At 33.6% G+C, this 19100-nt stretch overlaps 1 protein-coding gene across 2 annotated transcripts in view; it reads left to right on the forward strand.

Moving 5' to 3' along the window:
- Positions 1-19100, forward strand: part of LOC122009856 — a 93928-nt gene that overhangs the window by 24823 nt on the left and 50005 nt on the right. For both annotated transcript variants that reach the window (XM_042566167.1, XM_042566169.1), the window contains exons 12-14: positions 15108-15268; positions 15416-15455; positions 15536-15679. In XM_042566167.1, the coding sequence (XP_042422101.1) occupies positions 15108-15268; positions 15416-15455; positions 15536-15679 (345 nt within the window). The remainder of the gene's footprint in view (positions 1-15107; positions 15269-15415; positions 15456-15535; positions 15680-19100) is intronic.

Genomic DNA, 19100 nt, shown 5'->3' on the forward strand with positions numbered 1-19100 from the left:
CTCATCAATAGGGTCGTCGATAGCTGGTGGGATGTAGTATGGATGAATTCGTTTGTACACAAGCCCTTCGGCGCTAGTCTTAATCCCAGCCAAGGATAATTGCCTAACCCCGACAAGATCAAAGTCAGACAACTCAATCAACTCGCCTCGATGAACCCCTACTCCGAGATTGGCAATATAAGCAGTGAGGACATGACACTGAATCATATGAACCTTAAATGAAGTGCTGTACCCTGAATAGTAAATGATAGATCTGAATACCCAGTGACCTAAGTCAAAGTCTAATCTATGTCTAAGGGCGTACATCAGAAAAAGATGAACTGGTCGCAAAACGCCCTGATCTCTAGATGATAAAGGATAAATGCAAGACACGATCATCTTATAAAAAGAGTTGTCTTTTGGACTAAGGGGTACAATTGACATCTTTTAGGACGAGGCCCCTCAAAGAAGTCAGCATACATGAGGTCTAGAGTCAGATGAGAGAAAGGAGCAGGTAACGGATCGGGAAGGGAGCACTAAAAAAGATACGGTTGACCGAAGGTCGGATCCGTAGAAATCGAAGGAACATGTCCAGATCAAATAACATATCTCGAGTAGCAACTTTAGTCCTATAATGATGGAGATCAAGTTCACATAGATTATGATAAAACTCAGAACACAAAATAGGATTATATGCATGACGACAAAACAGAATGCTGTCTAGTTGAAAGTGCTGTGTGATGTCTACGACCTCAGGACAAAAAGTTTGATAAAATTGAAGATCTAGGCACCGCGTTCCTATCACTTTAAATTTCTTATTAGGAAAGGTTTGACGCAATTCTTTGGTAGAGAACTTAGGGTCTTGGCTGAGATTAAGAGAGCTAGCTTTTCTTTGTGCAATAGCTCTACTTTTCTCACTAGAAAAATAAGAATAAAATGTAATAAATAACTTGCGCAAAAATATTAAAAGGAATAAAAGGAAGTTACCGAGGCATTTTCGAACGGAGAGAAGCTGGGATCGGCGAACAAAATAAGAGGTAGAAGAAGAGAGGAATGTGTTGGATGAGTTGTATGGGTTCCCTGAATCTGTTTATATAGAGGGTGATCGGTCGACTGATCAAGGGTTCGGTCGACCGATCAATTGAATTTGTGTGATAAATTCAACGTTGGTTCGGTTTGTGTTAATGTTAGTTCGGTCGATCGAACCTTGGTCCAGTCGACGGAACATTTAGAGTTTTTTTTTTAAAATAGGTTTATAATTAATTTTTAATTAAGTTTAAATTAATTTTTAATTAAGTTTGAATTAAGTTTAAAATATTTTTAATTAGTTTAAAATAAGTTGAAATAAGTTTAAAATAATTTTAATATGTTTAAATAAAGTTTAAATTAATTTTTTAAATAAGTTTAAAATAATTTTAATTAAGTTTAAATAAAGTTTAAAATAATTTTAATAAGTTTAAATTAATTTTTTAAATAAGTTTAAAATAATTTTAATAAGTTTAAATAAAGTTTAAAATAATTTTAATAAGTTTAAATTAAAATTTTTTTAAATAAGTTTAAATAATTTTAATAAGTTTAAATAAAGTTTAAAATAATTTTAATAAGTTTAAATAAAGTTTAAAATAATTTTAATAAGTTTAAATTAAATTTTTTTTAAATAAGTTTAAATAATTTTAATAAGTTTAAATAAAGTTTAAAATAATTTTAATAAGTTTAAATTAATTTTTTAAATAAGTTTAAATAATTTAAAGAAATAGTTTTAAATAAGTTTAAAATAATTTTAATAAGTTTAAATAAAGTTTAAAATAATTTTAATAAGTTTAAATTAATTTTTTTAAATAAGTTTAAATAATTTAAAAAATAGTTTTAAAATAAGTTTAAAATAATTTTAATAAGTTTAAATAAAGTTTAAAATAATTTTAATAAGTTTAAATTAATTTTTTTTAAATAAGTTTAAATAATTTAAAAAAATAGTTTTAAAATAAGTTTAAAATTAATTTAATTTGATTAGGTTTGAATTAGGTTTGATAATTAATTGAATTTGATTAGATTTGAATAATTAATTGAAAAAGATTATTGAACCCATGGTAGATTCAAATTTAGCTTTGGGTTAATCAAGCAGGCTTTATAAGGATAAGCTTTCAGTTCAGTGGCGAGACATACGACCTACTTGGATATCATTAGACCACTTGCTGAATGTTTTCCAAATTGTTCCCGCCCAAAAAACTTAATACTAAATTTTGGTCTAACTAGCCCATGTTTGACTGGGGTAGCTTCGATCAGATCCACTAAGTCTAGTGCACTAGGTAGAATTCCATATTCAGCCTAGACATGCCTTCGACAAAGTTTCCTTGACGTACTATCATCCCAATCCATTCCGGTGCTATGTTGTTAGGGTTTGGTAAACCTTTTTCTTCTAACCGTTCTAAGCAGAAATGAACCTAGTCCTAAGTATTGAGTTTTGTTTAATCAAGTTGGTTGGATTGTTTTTCTAATTGCTCCCCTTGAGTCATAGCTTAGATAAGGTCTATCTAAGTAATGGATTTGACTCTTAGGGACCAAGTAGTGGTTTGGTTTAATTGGTTTGATTAAGTGTTTTGTTTGAACCCATGCTTGGACTTGACTTCTAACATTTTGACTAATTAGAGACATGTATGATTTGTTTGTTTTGTTTGGTTTATAGCCAAGTCCCGATTTGTTGTACACAGCTCGTTGCGATCCAAGTACCATATTTAGACACTTGGATCCCATTTCGAACTTTTCCAACGTTTTCTTGAGTCGCTCGACTTGACTTTTCAAGTCGGAATTTTCTTCCTCAAAATTTTCAACTTGAGTTGAAGTTCCGACTTGAACTTGGTTAGTCGAGTCACTTAAGTTAACTTGTTGCTTAAGGTGGTCTATTTCCTTAAGTAACAAGTTATTTTGTTTTTCCGATTTTGCTAATTTTTTAAACAGACATTTAACTACTTTAAGCAAATTTGACTTAGAATAAATTGTTACCATATTAGGATCTCCGGATCCGCAATCTTCCTCGGACTCGATGTTGTTCTCGGATTCGTACTCTTCGTCTGACTCGGAGTCGGAATCTTCGTTTCTTGCCATAAATGCAAGATGGCTCGAGTGCTTCGTTTGTTCCGCGTTGGATCCGTCGGAAGAAGTTTCGTCCCATGTTGCTTGAAGTGCCTTCTTCCGTCTTGTTGATTTTGATCTATCTTCTTTTCGATTTGGGCATTCGTTTTTGAAATGCCCCTTCTTGTTGCATCCATAACAAATCATTTCTGATTTGTTTTGGATTTGGTTCAGTGGAGTCTTTTTGGTGCTTCTTCTGAACTTCTTCTTTGTCAATAACCTTCGGACCATATTGACTAATTCTTCTTCGTTTGTTGAGTCTGAGTCTGACTCGCTTTCAGACTCGATCTTCGTTTTTGATTTTGCCTCCTTGCTCGTCCCTGCATACAAAGCCACACCTTTCTCGCCATGGCTCATGTTAGATTGCTTGTGTAGTTCTAATTCACAGAATAACTCGTCTAACTTAAGAATTGAAAGATCCTTAGAAACTTTGTAGGCATCTACAATTGATGCCCACAAAGCATTCCTCGGAAAGGCGTTCAGAGCGTACCTTATTGTGTCGCGATTTTCAAGATTGTGTCCGATCAGGTGAAGACTGTTGAGGATGTCCTTTAGTCGAGCGTGTAGTTGCGAGGCCGTCTCTCCAGGAAACATTTTTATATTTAACAAATTATTTAAAAGTAGATCTCGTTTGTTTACCTTCGAGTCGTCCGTTCCTTCGTGTAGTTTTACTATCGATTCTCACAATTCTTTGGCGTTGTCGTAGGGACCAACTCTATTCAATTCCTCCATCGTGAGTCCGCACCATAGTTGTAAAAAGCGGTCGCTTCACTCGCTTAAGCGCGAGGCGCAGCGAGGCGAAGGCGGCTCGCTTCTGTGAACTCGGAAGCGCAAGCCTTCCAAGAAGCGTGCGCTTCGTTGCGCGTCGCGAAACTTTCTCTACTTTCCTTTTTTTTTTTTTTGATTTGTTTTGTTTATAAGTTTAAAGCCCTAAACAACCTCATTAATGTTCATCTGCTATTCTGCTTTAAATCGCTGCTGCCTCTTCGTCTTCCTCACGTCGCGATCGTCCCTTCCAGGTAAGCTTCGTCGTCTTTTCCTTGCTTCGTTTCTTCCTGTGAAAATTAAAAGCTTCTTCGGTGAAATCCTGCCGTCGGAAGCTTCTCCGGCGTCCGGCGACGCTTCCGGCGCCATCAGAGGCATCCAGCGAAGCTTCCAGCACCGCGAGACGATTCCAGCAGCACCAGCGGCAGCGACCCGCGATGCCTCCGGCGGCTCTGGATGCCTCCGGCGGCGCCGGAAGCATCGTCGGACTCCTCCAACAGCTCCGGCATCATCGCCGGACGCCTTTGGCGTCGCCGGCAGCGTCTTGCGACAGTTCCGGTGCCGCGACGGTGTCGCGGTCGGGCGCGAGCCCTATAGCACAGCGTCAAATTTTGTTTTTGTTTTTTTTTTTTTGCATTTAATTAAATTAAAGAACTCCTCACTTAAATAGGGTATTTCGAATAGGTTTTATAAAGCCTAATTAAATTATCCCAATAAAATATATAAAATTATATTTAAATTAAAAAAATCTAATAATTTTTATTACTTAATATAAATCAGATTTAAAAATTATTAAAAATATATTTAAAATATAAAAAACTAATAAAGTTTATTAATTAATATAAATCAGATTTAAAATTTATAAAAAATATATTTAAAATATAAAAAAACTAATTAATTTATATAAATCATATTTAAATATATAAAAAATATATTAAAAAATTTTATTAATTCAAATAAATCAGTAAATTAGTTTTAAAATTTAAATACATAAAAAAATTTTAAAAAATTAAAATATAAAAATCTGATAGATTTTATTAATTAGATTTAAATATATAAAAAATATATTTTAAATATAAAAATCTAATTAATTTATATAAATCAGATTTAAATATATACAAAATTTATTTAAAATAAAAAAATATTAATTCAAATTTCAAATAAATCAGTAAATCAGAATTAAAATTTAAATACATAAAAAATATATTTAAAATAAACAAATTTTTTAAATTGTATTAATTAGATTTAAAATTTTAAATATATAAAAAATAAATTTTAAATTTAAAAAACTACTAAATTTTTTAATTCATATAAATCAGATTTGTATTCTATATTCTATAATTAATTTTTTTTTTCCTGTTTTTTATTTTATTTATTGATTGATCATTATTATTGTTTTCATTTTCAGCAGTATTGATTCTTAACCATGTCAAATACAACAACTCCATCAACTCGAAAGGATATTGTTTGGAATTATGCAACATGTTCGGATCCTAAAAACCCAAATGTTGTTGGTTGTATTTTCTGTAGTAAAATAACAAATGGTGGAATTTATCGACACAAGCTACATTTAGTTGGAGGCAATAGAAATGTAAAAGCTTGTCCGAAATGTCCCGAGCATGTTAAAGAAGAAATTAGAGAGTTCATGCAAAAAAAGACTAATTTGAAGAATCAAATGGATGAAATTCCTCATTCTGATGATGTTGATAATTTGGAAGATTTGGAGGAACATGAAGAAGATGATCATCAAACTAAAGTGAAAGGGAAACGACCAATATCTGATTCAAGCAACCATCCTACGGTCCAAGGTAAAAAGTGTAAACAAATTGGACCTATTAACCTTTATTTTATGAAAGATGTCGATGAAATTGTCAAGCAAAGACGTGCAAAAAATAAAGGACAATTTGATGAAAATAAAAAGAAGTTAAGAGATATTGCAGTTGAGAAATTTGCAAGATGGATGTATGATGCTGGAATTCCCTTCAATGCTGTAAAATATGATTCTTTTGAGACTTGTATTGAAGCTATTGGACAATTTGGATCGGGGATGAAACCTCCATCATATCATGAAGTGAGGGTTAAGTATTTGAAGAAGGAGTTGACAAATACGAACTTGCTTCTCAAATCCCATGAAGAAGATCATGCTAAGTTTGGGTGCATAATCATGGTAGATGGATGGATCGATAAAAAGGGTAGGACTCTTATAAATTTTTTGGTGAATGGTCCCAAAGGAAATGTATTTGTCGAATCAGTTGATGCTTCAGGCTATTCTCACACAGCGGACAAGATGTTTGAGTTACTCTCTAAATTTATGTATCGCATTGGAGAAAAAAATGTGGTTCAAATTGTAACAGATAATGCAAGCTGCAATGTCAGTGCAGGTAATATTTTAAATTTTTGTTACTTTCAAGTTTCAATTATAATTGAATTATATTTTTATTATTTTTTTATTAAATTTATTTGTTTTTCAGGTCGTCTTTTGGAAAACCGATTTCCACACTTGTACTGGACACCCTGTGCAGCTCATTGTTTAGATTTGTTGCTCGAGGATATATTCAAAATTCCTCATCTCAGAAAATTGCATGAACGAGCGTTGATGGTTAATGGTTATATTTACAACCGACCACAAGTATTGAGCATGATGAGAGAGTTTACTGGACAGAGAGACATGGTAAGAACCGCAAAGACACGTTTTACAACCGCTTTTTTAACATTAAAGCGATTTCATGTACAACAAGCAAATCTGAGAAAAATGTTTACATCTGAAAAGTGGGCAAATAGTCGATTTTCTAAGGAGGTTGCAGGAAAACGTGTAGCAGAAGTGATATTGATGCCTTCTTTTTGGAAAAATATGATTTTTGCATTAAAGGTTGGTGGCCCATTGGTGAAAGTATTACGGCTGGTAGATGGTGAAAAAAGGTCTCCTATGGGTTATATTTATGAGTCAATGGACAGGGCCAAAGAAGCTATCGTTGCGTCATTTAACAATAATGAAGAGAAATATCGTAGCATTTTTGAACTCATTGACAAAAGATGGAACATTCAACTCCATCGACCTTTGCACGCAGCTGGATATTTCTTGAATCCAGAGTGTTTTTACTCAAACTCTGATATAGAAAATGATACAGAAGTGATGGAAGGTTTGTACAAGTGCATATTCAGATTAGTGAGAGGTGAGGATTTACAAGATAAGATCACGAATCAATTGGAAAAATACAAGAAAGCAGAAGGACTTTTTGGTTTGCCAATGGCTATCCGACAAAGAACTTTAAAATCACCAGGTAAATTTATAAATAATAGATTATGCAATATTAATATTGGATGGTAAAAAAGTTAATCTTATAATTTATATGTTTTTGTATTTTAAGTTGATTGGTGGTCTTCTTATGGTGCATCAACTCCTGAATTAAAAACATTTGCAATGAAGATTTTAAACCTCACATGCTCTTCTTCAGGCTGTGAACGTAATTGGAGTGTTTTTGAACATGTAAGTTGGAATTTTTTTTATACATATTAAAATTTATATTATGAACTTAACCTTTTACTTTTTAATTTTGTTTTGTAGATACATTCTAAGAAAAGAAATAGGTTGTCTCAACAACGATTGAATGATTTGGTATATATCAAGTACAATAGAGCTTTGAGGAGAAGATATGACATGCGAGACAAAATTGATCCTATTACTTTGTCAGAGATAGATGATAGTAATGAATGGTTGTTGGGTAAATTGGATGACAGTGATAAAGACAATGATAATGATTTTGTCTTGAAGGTGAAGATTTGCGTTGGAGTGATGTAGCACGAGCATCGGGTTGGTGAAAGTGCATATGGCTTCGATCTCGAAATGCATCTTCTTAAGGGGCATCGTTATCTGCATGATCAAAAAGAAACTATCTTCAGCTCAAACTAGTCTTGTTAATGAAGAAGAAATTAATCTTGATGATGAAACTGAAGAAGAGGATACTGATGGATACAAATCAAGTGATGGAGCTGATGACGTAGATTTGGACAATGAAGATGAAGAAGATGATTATTTTGATATTTGATATTTCCTCTATTATATTTTCAAAGACTTGTGATTTTCAATAATCTACAACTTCATCAAAGAATATTTGTTTATGGTTATTTGGATTTTCAAAGACATTTTGAAAGATTTTTAATAAATATAAGAGTCCTATTGTTTATTACGCTTTTTTCCGTAAAGCCCGCGCTTCGCCTTGCGCTTTGCGCTTTAAGCCCCAAGACCCTTGAGCGCTTTTTTGCACCTCGCGCTTTTGATAACTATGGTCCGCACTGAATGATATTGATTGCTTTGTAGTTCAGTTGTGCCTTCTTGACCATTTGAGGAGTCCATTCTTCTGGTTCTAGGGTTGTTCCGTCCTTCGTTGGGGGAATATAGCCTTTCAAAACTGTGAACCAAAGCTCAATGTCGGACTTTAAGTAGCACTCCATCCTATTCTTCCAGTAACTGAAATTTTTTCCTTTGAATAGTGGAGGTCGGACCGTACTATAGCCTTCTTGATATGAGTTCATCATCCTTGCAAGAAAAAATTAAGAGAAATATTTCCAAGACTCTTGTCTTGGGATTAGTAGTGCTTGAGAAGAAAATAGAATAAAAAAAATATTTCTAACAGAAAAGAAAAAGTTTTAAAAATGCTTTGAAAATCGGTTAAGAATATTCAGAGCTAATCGGCTCTGATACCAATTGATAGATCGTTTGAAGCGATAGAGGGGGGGGTGAATATCGCGCGTTTAAAACTTTTCTTTTACCCTTTTGAAATCAAAGTCGTGCAGCGGAAATAAGAAAGAGACACAATTCGGTTACTTCGTTCGGAGCCTAGCTCGACTCCTACTCGAAGGCCTGCGGTCCTTGACCGCACCGATGGGCAAAACACTATAATCCTTCTTTCTGAAATCCTCGGAAAGAAGTGAATCGTACAATGGAGCAAGATAGTAACACCCTACTATCTTGCTTAAATAAAAGTACAAAGCAAGCTTTAATTAAATTATACCGACAATGTATTGCAGATGAAGCTTAGGTCGGTACTACGGACGATGTTGCTTGCTGAGCTGACGAAGATGAGTAGCGTGAGCAGCTTGCAAAGTCGCACAAGAATTGATCAGAAAGTTATACTAGCCTCTGTCTTCGAGTCTGAATTTATAGGTGTACTGGAGGTTCGGTCGACCGAACCCGCTCCCTTCCTTCTTGGCTGAAGTTCGAAGCTGGCTCGATCTTTTGCATTTACTGGTCTTTAATGATTCAGTCGACCGAACCCCTTTTTCGGTCGACCGAACAAGCCTTTTCCTTGTTCGTCAGAATCTGCCGTGATCTTGATTTAATGCAGCTTTAATGTTGATTGAATTGGTCGACCGATCCATGGGTTCGGTCGACCGATCATCCCTTCTTTCCTTTGCTGCCGATCGGTGATGATGAACTGGCTAGACTGATTCTGGCTTAGTTCTGAGCTGAACTGACTTATGTGATGATCTTACTTGGTTCGGTCGACCGATCCAACTTAACCTGCAGGACAGTGTTAAAAATAACCTGCAACACAGATATTAGCACAATAGTATAATAATGAGAAATAAAAGAACAATAGAACTGTTCTTTATCTCAACTTGGAAACTTTCCCGGTTTCTTCAGTTGGATCAGCGACCTAAGGTTGTTCTTACGGGAACCCGACCTCACTGTCGCTCTTCCAGTTTGTTTACCTCAACCTACCTGCCAAACTTTGATCCTCCAGATCTAGTTTGGACTTTTCACTCAGCCTTGATTGGCTCCCCAGAACTTTTCCTTCGATCTTCGGTCCTCCAGACCTCTCGATCACTCTGCCAAGCCTCGACCCACTTGGACTTGCACTTGGGTTCCACGACCTGCTAAGATTTCTCCGCCTAGCCTCCCGCTAGGACTTTTCCGGTTGAGAAAACATCCTGCACACTCAGTCAACTTGTTAGATCATAACAAGACTTAACTTGAATCTTTGACAACATCAAAACTCAGGTTTGATTCTGATGTAGCTTGCACCAACAGCTATGCCTTTGATCACCTTGACCTTGACCTCCACGTCGACTGCTTGACCTAACTTTGACTCGTCCTTGGTGGGCTCCCTTTACTGCCGCATAAACTAATTTGAGCATAACCTTGGTGAACATTCTTGTGTTCTACTAATCAAGGGGCCCACAGATATTATCCTTGCATATTAATACTTGACTAGAAATAGTTAAGAGTAGTGTTCTATATATTTACAAAATCCCACTATCAATTTAATCAATTGATATGTTGTAGACTAGAACCTCCCACTCTAAGACATTATTATACTTACTCATTCGACACTGAATTGAAATAAATATAATAACCAACTTTACTTTTTATTAATTAGTGAAATATGATACAAAATGTCCTTGTTAATCATTTCATAATTAGTACTAGGGTTAATACTAACACCCATATCTTTGAAGTTAGGTTTTCTCTGGATAGAATGATGACTGTGATTTACTTGTAAGCTGAGGATATTAAAAAAGTAGCCTTTTTTTTCTGTCAATTATATTTAATACTTTGCCTCTTGGCCCTACATCAATTTAGTATATATCATTTCGCTCAATGGTTTATGGCTACTTATGTAACTTCTATTTGGAATGCGTGAACTTGTTAAACTTAAAATAATTTTCTCTTGGTGATCTAGTATTTTACTGATTGATTGCTTTATTTACAAGCTAACTTAAGTATGGTTAAGTTTTATTGTTTCAGAAAGCCTAAACCAAACATACAGAATTAAGTACCACATTACATGACTTTTTAAACTTAAACAGATAAATATCTACATATTTGTATGTATGGTATGAATCAAAGAACAAACATAACTGTACCAATCAGTTCAATTGTGTTTGATGTTTCTTTTGTTTCTGAAACAGTATCATATAATTTAGTTAGTTTTTCATGACTGTCAAACTGCTCTTGTTCCTTGATGCTTATATCATTATGCTAGAGGCATTGATGATTATAACATGTATCTCACAGGATTTTCCATTAGCGTGTCCTTTTCTTGAATCTGCCTCCCTTTCATACTTTGCAACACACCATAGCTATGGCGCTCTATTGTTTTTCCCCATGTTCATCAACATAATTAATCAACATGAATTATTTGAGATATCCAGTTGAGACCTTAGTTGGCCTATCTATTCCCCCACTTATTTTAAAATATTAACCTAAACAATCTTTATTTAGTTACGCTATTCAAGTCCTGACTATGGTTAATTCTCATTGACATTTTTTTGGTGCTTTTGTTGGTTACGAAGACATTTTTTTTTTCATTCATACATGTTCCATAGTTAAGTTTTAGTAATTTATGGAAATGACACATTTTGACCGCTTACAAGGTTTCAAACTATGTAATCAATAGTGAGTTTGAGTTTTCTTAGAACTGTTTACTTGTGATTGATTAATATGCTTAGTTTGATGTATATGGTAGTCATTGTTTATGTTTATTTTAATTTGACTATTGTTTTCATACTTTTAATTATGACGACATCTATTGTATATGATATATGTGTAGGATCGAAAAAAATTTAGATATCTCCACAATGATATGATATTGTCCACTTTGGGTCTAAACCCTCATGGTTTTACTTTTGGGCTCTATCCAAAAGGTCTCATATCAATGGAGATATCTTTTCTTTTATAAACTCATGATCTTTCTCATGTGTTTTTCAATGTGGAACTATGTTTGCAATCTTGCAACCCCAACAATCCCCCCTCAAACAAAGGACCACAGACTTCCCACGTCCGATCCTCGATCTACCAGGTCTTCCTGTCCCTCGGTCCACCCGATCTACTAGGATTTTCTTGCCTAGCCACAACTAGGACTTTCTATCTGCCGTCTGGTCCTCTTGATCCGAACATAGGAGCTTTCACTTTCTTTGTTCGAGGTCAATATTGTACCCACATGGCTCAATCAGACCATAACTCTTGTGCACAGTTGACGGTTAAACCTTCTGGCAGTCCGGGCTCTAATACCAATTGTAGAATTGAAAAGAATTTAGATATCTCCACAATGGTATGATATTGTCTACTTTGGCCTAAGTCCTCATGGTTTTGCTCGTAGGCTTTACCCAAAAGACCTCATATCAATGGAGATATCTTTTCTCTTATAAACCCATGATATTTTCCATGTGTTTTCAATGTGGGACTATTTTTACAACCTTGCAACCCCAACAATATGCAGGGTTGACTTCTTGTCACCTTAACATGTCTTTTAGAACCTTAATTTCTATCTCCTCTAAGAGTCCATTCTAAAGATACTTAGCACTCTCCATTTGAACTCTTTGATTCGATCAACGATAACTCTTACTAAGAAAATGTAACTTAGAGATTATAATAAGTATGAGGTTCATTGCTTTGTAGCAGGAGGTTCATTGCTTTGTATCAGATTTCGGTCTTTTAGCCACTTCACATGTCTCCTAAAAGCATTTTTTTTTAAATATCACTGGTAGGCCTTTGACTTGCCTTACCTCTCGAAGCTAATGCCCTCTTTACTCTTAGGTGCGGATGAGAGAAAAGATGGATTACACACAAGTTGACACACTTTTCTCTATTTACTTATTAAAAAAATAATCGACAGACATATTCTAAATCCATCTACTTATTAATTTTAACTCATTTTTTCGTTCACCCAATATTGGGTGGAATCAATTTTCTGCCCTTCCAACGAAGACCCCACTTGAAATTTAATGAGACGACATTGCCATAAGGCCGTGAGCTCGAGGTCGCGGTGTCTCTAAGAGGTTGCTGTTGTGAGTTCACGTCCTCGTGGTGAGGCTGTGAGGTAGGGGCCTTGCTGCAAAGAGGTTGTGGCAATCGGGGTTCACTTTTCATCATGACCGTAAGGATTCTTTTCCTTTTCTCTTTAGTCATTTACCTTCATTGTCTTTTTTTCTCCACTTTTCTCTTCCCTTTCGCTAAGGATATTTTTTCACCATGATATTTTTTCACCGTTCCTTGTCCTAGTTATGTGCCTCAATCATAATATCAATAAAAAAGAAAATATGCATGACTTCTAAGATCAAATGGGGGAAGTTAAGGATGGGAAGCAAAGTATCTTTAATGAGAGGGTAGGATTAGGAGCACAAGTATTTTGAGAAATAAATGACAACTCAAATATAATATGGGATAAGATGACATCAAATTTGAAAAGCTAAGAGCATACTTCGTGAGTTAAAAGGATAGACACTATAAATAAAGAATATTGATGTTGGAATGACGAAGTACGAGAGACATTGAAGAGAAAACAATAACATATAAGTTACTTACACTTGTATGAATGAAGAAAATTTTAAAAGTATATAGTAGCTAAGAGAGCATTAAGTGAAGCCAAGAATGAAGCTTTCAAATGCTTGCATCAATAGCTTGATACAAAAGAAGGGGAAAGGGATATCTATAAAATAGTAAAGAGAGGAAAATAAAGGATCTTACTCAAATATAATGCATAAAAGATGAATACAATAGGATACTAATGAAGGATGGAGAAATAAAAGAGCGATGAAGGAGATATTTTTATTAATTTTTTAATGAATGTTCAGATACTAAGTTTAGGAAATTTAAATATGTTAGAGAAATATAAAAATTTAAATTTTTATTAGAGAATTCAATTTTTAAAAGTAACATAGGCGTTAAATAGGATAAACAAGGAAAATCGACTGGACCAAATGATATTCTAATAGAGGTATGAAAGTGCCTAAAAAATAGGATTTTGAATGACTTGCGAAGTTATTCAATCAGATATTGAAAACGAAGAAAATGCCTAATTAGTGGAGGGTAACTGTTTTAGTCGCTTGTATAAAATCAAATGAGACATACAAACTCATGTAAATTATAGGAGCATTAAGTTAATAAGCCATACCATGAAACTTTAGGAAAAAGTGGTAGAAAAAAGATTAAGGAACGTGATCAATGTGATTGAAAATATATTTGGATTCATGCTTAAAAGGTCGATGATAGAAGTTATACATCTTCTTAGACAATTGATCGAAAAGTATCAAGAGACTTAAATATGATATTTATTAACTTAAAAAAAACTTATTATAGACGTTCGAGAGAAATTATATGGATATATGGAAAAGAAAGGTGTTAGTGTATATTGAAATAATTAATGATATGTATAAGATTGTAATGACAAGAGTAAAGACTCCTAAGTTGATTAACTGAAATATTGTTATAAAAATAGGGCCACATCGAAAATCAATTCTAAGTCCATATCTTGAACTCACAGACATATTTAAGCCATGTTTCTATAGTGACTTTGCAAATAACATTGTTTTACTCGATAAGACACATGAAAAAGTAAATGTTAAATTCGAATCTTGGTGGGAGACAATGGAAATTAAAGAATTAAACTTAGTAAAGACAAAATCTATGAAATTTAAATTTAGTAGCAGTAGACGTAGCTTGACAATTTTTAAGATGGGAGATGAGTTACTAGTAACCGAAAGTTTAAAATATTTAAGAATTTTTTACAAAAGGATGGAAGGGTTGATTTAGATGTTTTACATAGGATATAAGTAAGATAATAGAAATGGAGGAGGTTATCAAATGTTTTTTGTGATTGTAAAGTACTGCTAAAACTTTTAAAAAAGTTTTACAAAATGATGGTTAGACCTACTATGCTATGTGAAGTTGAATGTTGGGTTGTGAAACGAGCACGCAAGTAGAAGATGAGAGTTGTAGAGATAAGGATGTTAAAATAGATGTGCGAACATATGAGGATGGATATGATAAGTTATGAGAATATTAAAAAGAAAGTGGGTTTGCATCTATTGAAGGAAAAGATTGAGAAATACATTTAAGATGGTATGGACATGTATTTAAGCGATCAATAAATGGCGAGTTAGCAATGTGAGATTATGACGAATACGACCATTAATCGAGGAAGGAGACCAAAGAAGAGTTGGTTAACAATGATAAAAGGATAAAATTCATTTAAATATAGATGAGGATAATTGGGGGATTCAGAGAATCTATACAACCAATCCCATTTAGTGGGATAAAAGTTTGGTTGTTATTGTTGTATTTTTTCCCCTCCATTTTCGTGTCGGAGTAAATAGGGCATAAAAGGTGTAGTCGATGTTCTTGCGAAACACATCAATCTCTCTTTCACACTCACACACACACACAAAGAAACACTATCAATCATGGCTTTCTCTTATTTTTCATTCATGAGAATAAATTATGGTGTTTGCAGGGTCCACATTTAGTTGCTTCCAATTCTAAACGTAAGAAAGGGGATAAGAGCAAAGGAAAGCAACAAGAATCTTCTACCGGGGAGCTCCTAGTTATTCCATTCTTATCCAAGTTTCCCATGCCTTGTCATGGAGATAAGGCTTCATCAAAGATAGTACAGAAGTGAGTTTCTATCAATGCAGATCAAAATTTTAGAACAGAAATCATACATCATTAAGTAAATCTCTCTGGTATTTTACTGTGTTTCATTTCACACTTTTGCAAATTAATAATTCTGTATGCTTAATAGCATTTTGATTGCTGTGGCAGTTACTATGGTGTTTTGATGGCATATGGAGGCCTTCAAGCTGTGAGTTGCTTCCTTTTTTCTTATGAACATATTTTCCTCCTTGTTTGAAATCAAATAGATGTATTTTGCTTGCTTTACAGTTCTTGAAGGAGAGAAATTCTGAATATACATCTTCATTAGTTCGAAACCGTGTTCTTCCATTGTATTCATCATGCCCTTTTGTTCCATACTTGGTTGCCACAGCAAACTGGCTACTTGGGCAGTTATCTCCCTGCCTTCCCGAGGTGTGTATATGATGAATTCCTCTTTCTTGTTGCAAACAGGTCACACTAGGATTTATCATACATTGTGTCTGCTTCAGTTGAAGATTTGTACTAAAAGCAATAACTGTCTATCACACCCTTGGTCAGTCGCCATGGCTATTGGCATGCCATGACATCCATGACAGCTGCACGTATAAGAAATAGATAATGAGTGTTTTCAGAATTACCACTTTCAGGAACTAGTTAAGCTATAAAAAAAATTTATATAGATGAATTCAAATTTCATAATTAATAATAGTCTTACCTCATTACAAGCGTAAAGAAACATGCAGAAACATGCCCCAATGGTTTGTTGAGTGGTAAAACACTCAAAGGAACAATAGGAGGACCAAGATTTGAATTTCAAATGAGATGAATAACCTAGAGGTCGGTTGCTAAGTGTGTTTTGCTTCATATTTATCCGATAGGTGAACCAAGGAGAGATTGTCTATCTCCACGATTAGTCAGGCGAATCCTGGGCATCTAGATTATCAAAAAAAAAAAACAAGAAAAGAAAATATAGAAACAAATTATTTTAAATCTCATAAAATTCTCAAAAGCATGGCAAGCCTCCTCAAATCTTCCTCCTAGTTGAATACTAATCTCAACCCACTAAAGTCCTAGGCTCCTTCTCATGGCCCTAAAGTCCTAGGCTCCTTCTCATGGCCTTGGAGCGGCAAAAGAAGGAAGGTTAGCAGATAAAACGAAGTAGGGCACGCAACATGATGGAATAATGAAAAAGGTAATATGCATTATGAAGATAAACAGACAAAAACATGTTATGGTATTAACTGCAAGAAAATAATGAAGAACCACTAATTGCAATCTACATGTAACACCAATCAATAAACCTAGACCTATTCTAGATGTTAATCCCAACACTTTTCTATTTTATGAAGAGAGTGGTTCTCATGTATGCTTCAACACATGCGCGGCTACCAAAAGGTAGACTGAATGTGTTGCATCCAACAGATCACCCTTATTAACATTGCCAACTGTTGTCAAGATGAGAAGAATCCTATAATTGCTAAATTGGTCTGGAAATCATCTTATAGCCTGAAAGGCCTCATCCATAATATAATCATCATTCACTATAAGCTTGTGAAGCTCAATTGATTCTGACGTGGGTCTAAGAGTTGATTGGAATCAACTCTAGTCGATAACATTTTGTCCGACATCTTGGATATCTGTTCAAAGTTCATTGGAAAATTGAAAATAAGATCAAAACGTATGGAAATATCATTGCAAGAGGAATTGGTGTTTGTTTAAGAATCAGCTGATTTCTTGCCGAGATATTGTTATCACTTGATGAATAAAAAAAAGGGGGGTGGAGGGGTGGTGGAGAATACTTGGGTTGGAGCCTTGTTGTAACCTTGTTGCATGGAGAGAAGAAAGAGAGAATCCATCTTCAGGAGGGGGAATGATGAGGAAGATTCTCGCCTTTGAATAGGAATGAAGAGGAAGATGATTTCTCTTGGAGCAGAAGAGAGGGTGCAGGGTTGTGTGAATCATGAGCTAATGAAGATTATTAATTAAATTAATATTTAATGGTACATTATATATTAATTAGTAATAGAAGGGCTATTTTTTTTTTTGGCTTAAATTCACATAGGTTATTAATTTCTTTATAGAGAATATAATAATGAAACAATATATTATTGAAATTAATCTATTGGATGGTAAATTATATTAGGTGTTAAATGTCTATAATTAAACAATTAGGTGCTATAATAAGCACATACCTAATTATTACTAATTTTCTATAATATTAGGTAATCAATAATACAAAATAGTTATTAATTGCTACTTAATAAAATTCTTTTACCAACAAGTAAAAAAATTAATAGTAATATATAATATAAATATATCATATTTGATTAATAAATAATAATGTCATGAGTAGTATGGAAATAATAGTAGTAATAAGTATGATGCCTGCCACTACCAATATATCCAGTGATGGAGCTAGAGAGGTCGGAATGAGATGGAACAAAATCCTATGTGTTCGTCTAGTTTTCATGATTATATCCATGCCCTTAAACATTAATTTGACACACTATATTGAGAACAATGATTTTTTCAACATGAATTGAATATTAGTTAGTTTTGGCCGAAATCGACTGATGACCTAGAAGCTTAGAATGACATGAAACCAAATCCTATGTGTTCGTTTAGTTTTCCTAATTATATTCATGCCCTTAAACATCAATTTGACACACTATATTCAGAGTAGTGATTTTTTTAACATGTGTAGCAATCGATTAAAATTATCTACTCTCAATCTAGTATGCTAAATTGATATTTGAGGATATGTATATAATCAGGAGAATTAGACGAACATATAAGATCTAGTTCCATATTATTCCGAGCTATGTAAGTCCTTCAATTGATTTTGGCCCGGATTCTCTTGATTATATTCATGTTCTTAAATATCAATTTGGTACACTATATGGAGAGTAGTAATTTTTTGATTATGAATTAATTTGATTCATATCACTGCTCTCAATATAATATGCCAAATTGTTGTTTGAAGGTATGGATATAATCAGGAGAACTAGACGAACACATATTATCTGGTTCTATGTCATTTTGAGCTATCTAGGTCCTTCAACTGGTTTCAACTAAATTCGGGACAAACCGGATGATGGACCATGCAAGCTCAAAATGATATAGAACCAGGTCTTATGTGTTCGACTAATTCTTCTGATTATATCCATGTCCTCAAATATTAATTTGATACACTATATTGAGAACAATGATTTTTTTATTCGTCTAGTTTTTTCTGATTATATCCATGCCCTCAAACATCAATTTGCCCCATTATATTGAGAGTAGTGATTTTTTGAACACAAAAATGATTTTTTAATCGATTGCTACGGTATTTTACTATGCTGATGACATTGAATACATGATTTGATAATTTTGAAATTAGAATACATGATTTAAGTATTTTGGAAACTTACCTACTCACTAATTTACCAAAGAAATGAAGACAAAATGGGAGAAATACTTTTATTATATTATTGATTTTTATTTAGTTGCATTTGTTTGAGATCCTAGATTTAAATTAGATGTTTTATATGAAATGTTAGTTATATATTATAACACTTCAATACTATTTAAAAATTTTCTATTTAAAGATTTTTCTTCTCCAAATCCTACTTTTATTGTACAAAATACTAAAACCAATTTATATAATATTTACAAAGACTATAGTTTAAAATATAGATTATAAGGTAATACAGCTAAAACATAAAATAATAGTCGTGGTAGTAGTAGATTAAAACTCTCAAAGACAACTTTTATTACAAGTATGGACGAAACATCCACGTGATCCTTAAGTTTCAGATAGGAACTTAGGAAATATTTTACGACTTCTTTTGATTTTAGTGAAATAGAAGCG

Source organism: Zingiber officinale, chromosome 8A (genome assembly GCF_018446385.1).
Source record: "Zingiber officinale cultivar Zhangliang chromosome 8A, Zo_v1.1, whole genome shotgun sequence".
NCBI classification, from domain to species: domain Eukaryota; kingdom Viridiplantae; phylum Streptophyta; class Magnoliopsida; order Zingiberales; family Zingiberaceae; genus Zingiber; species Zingiber officinale.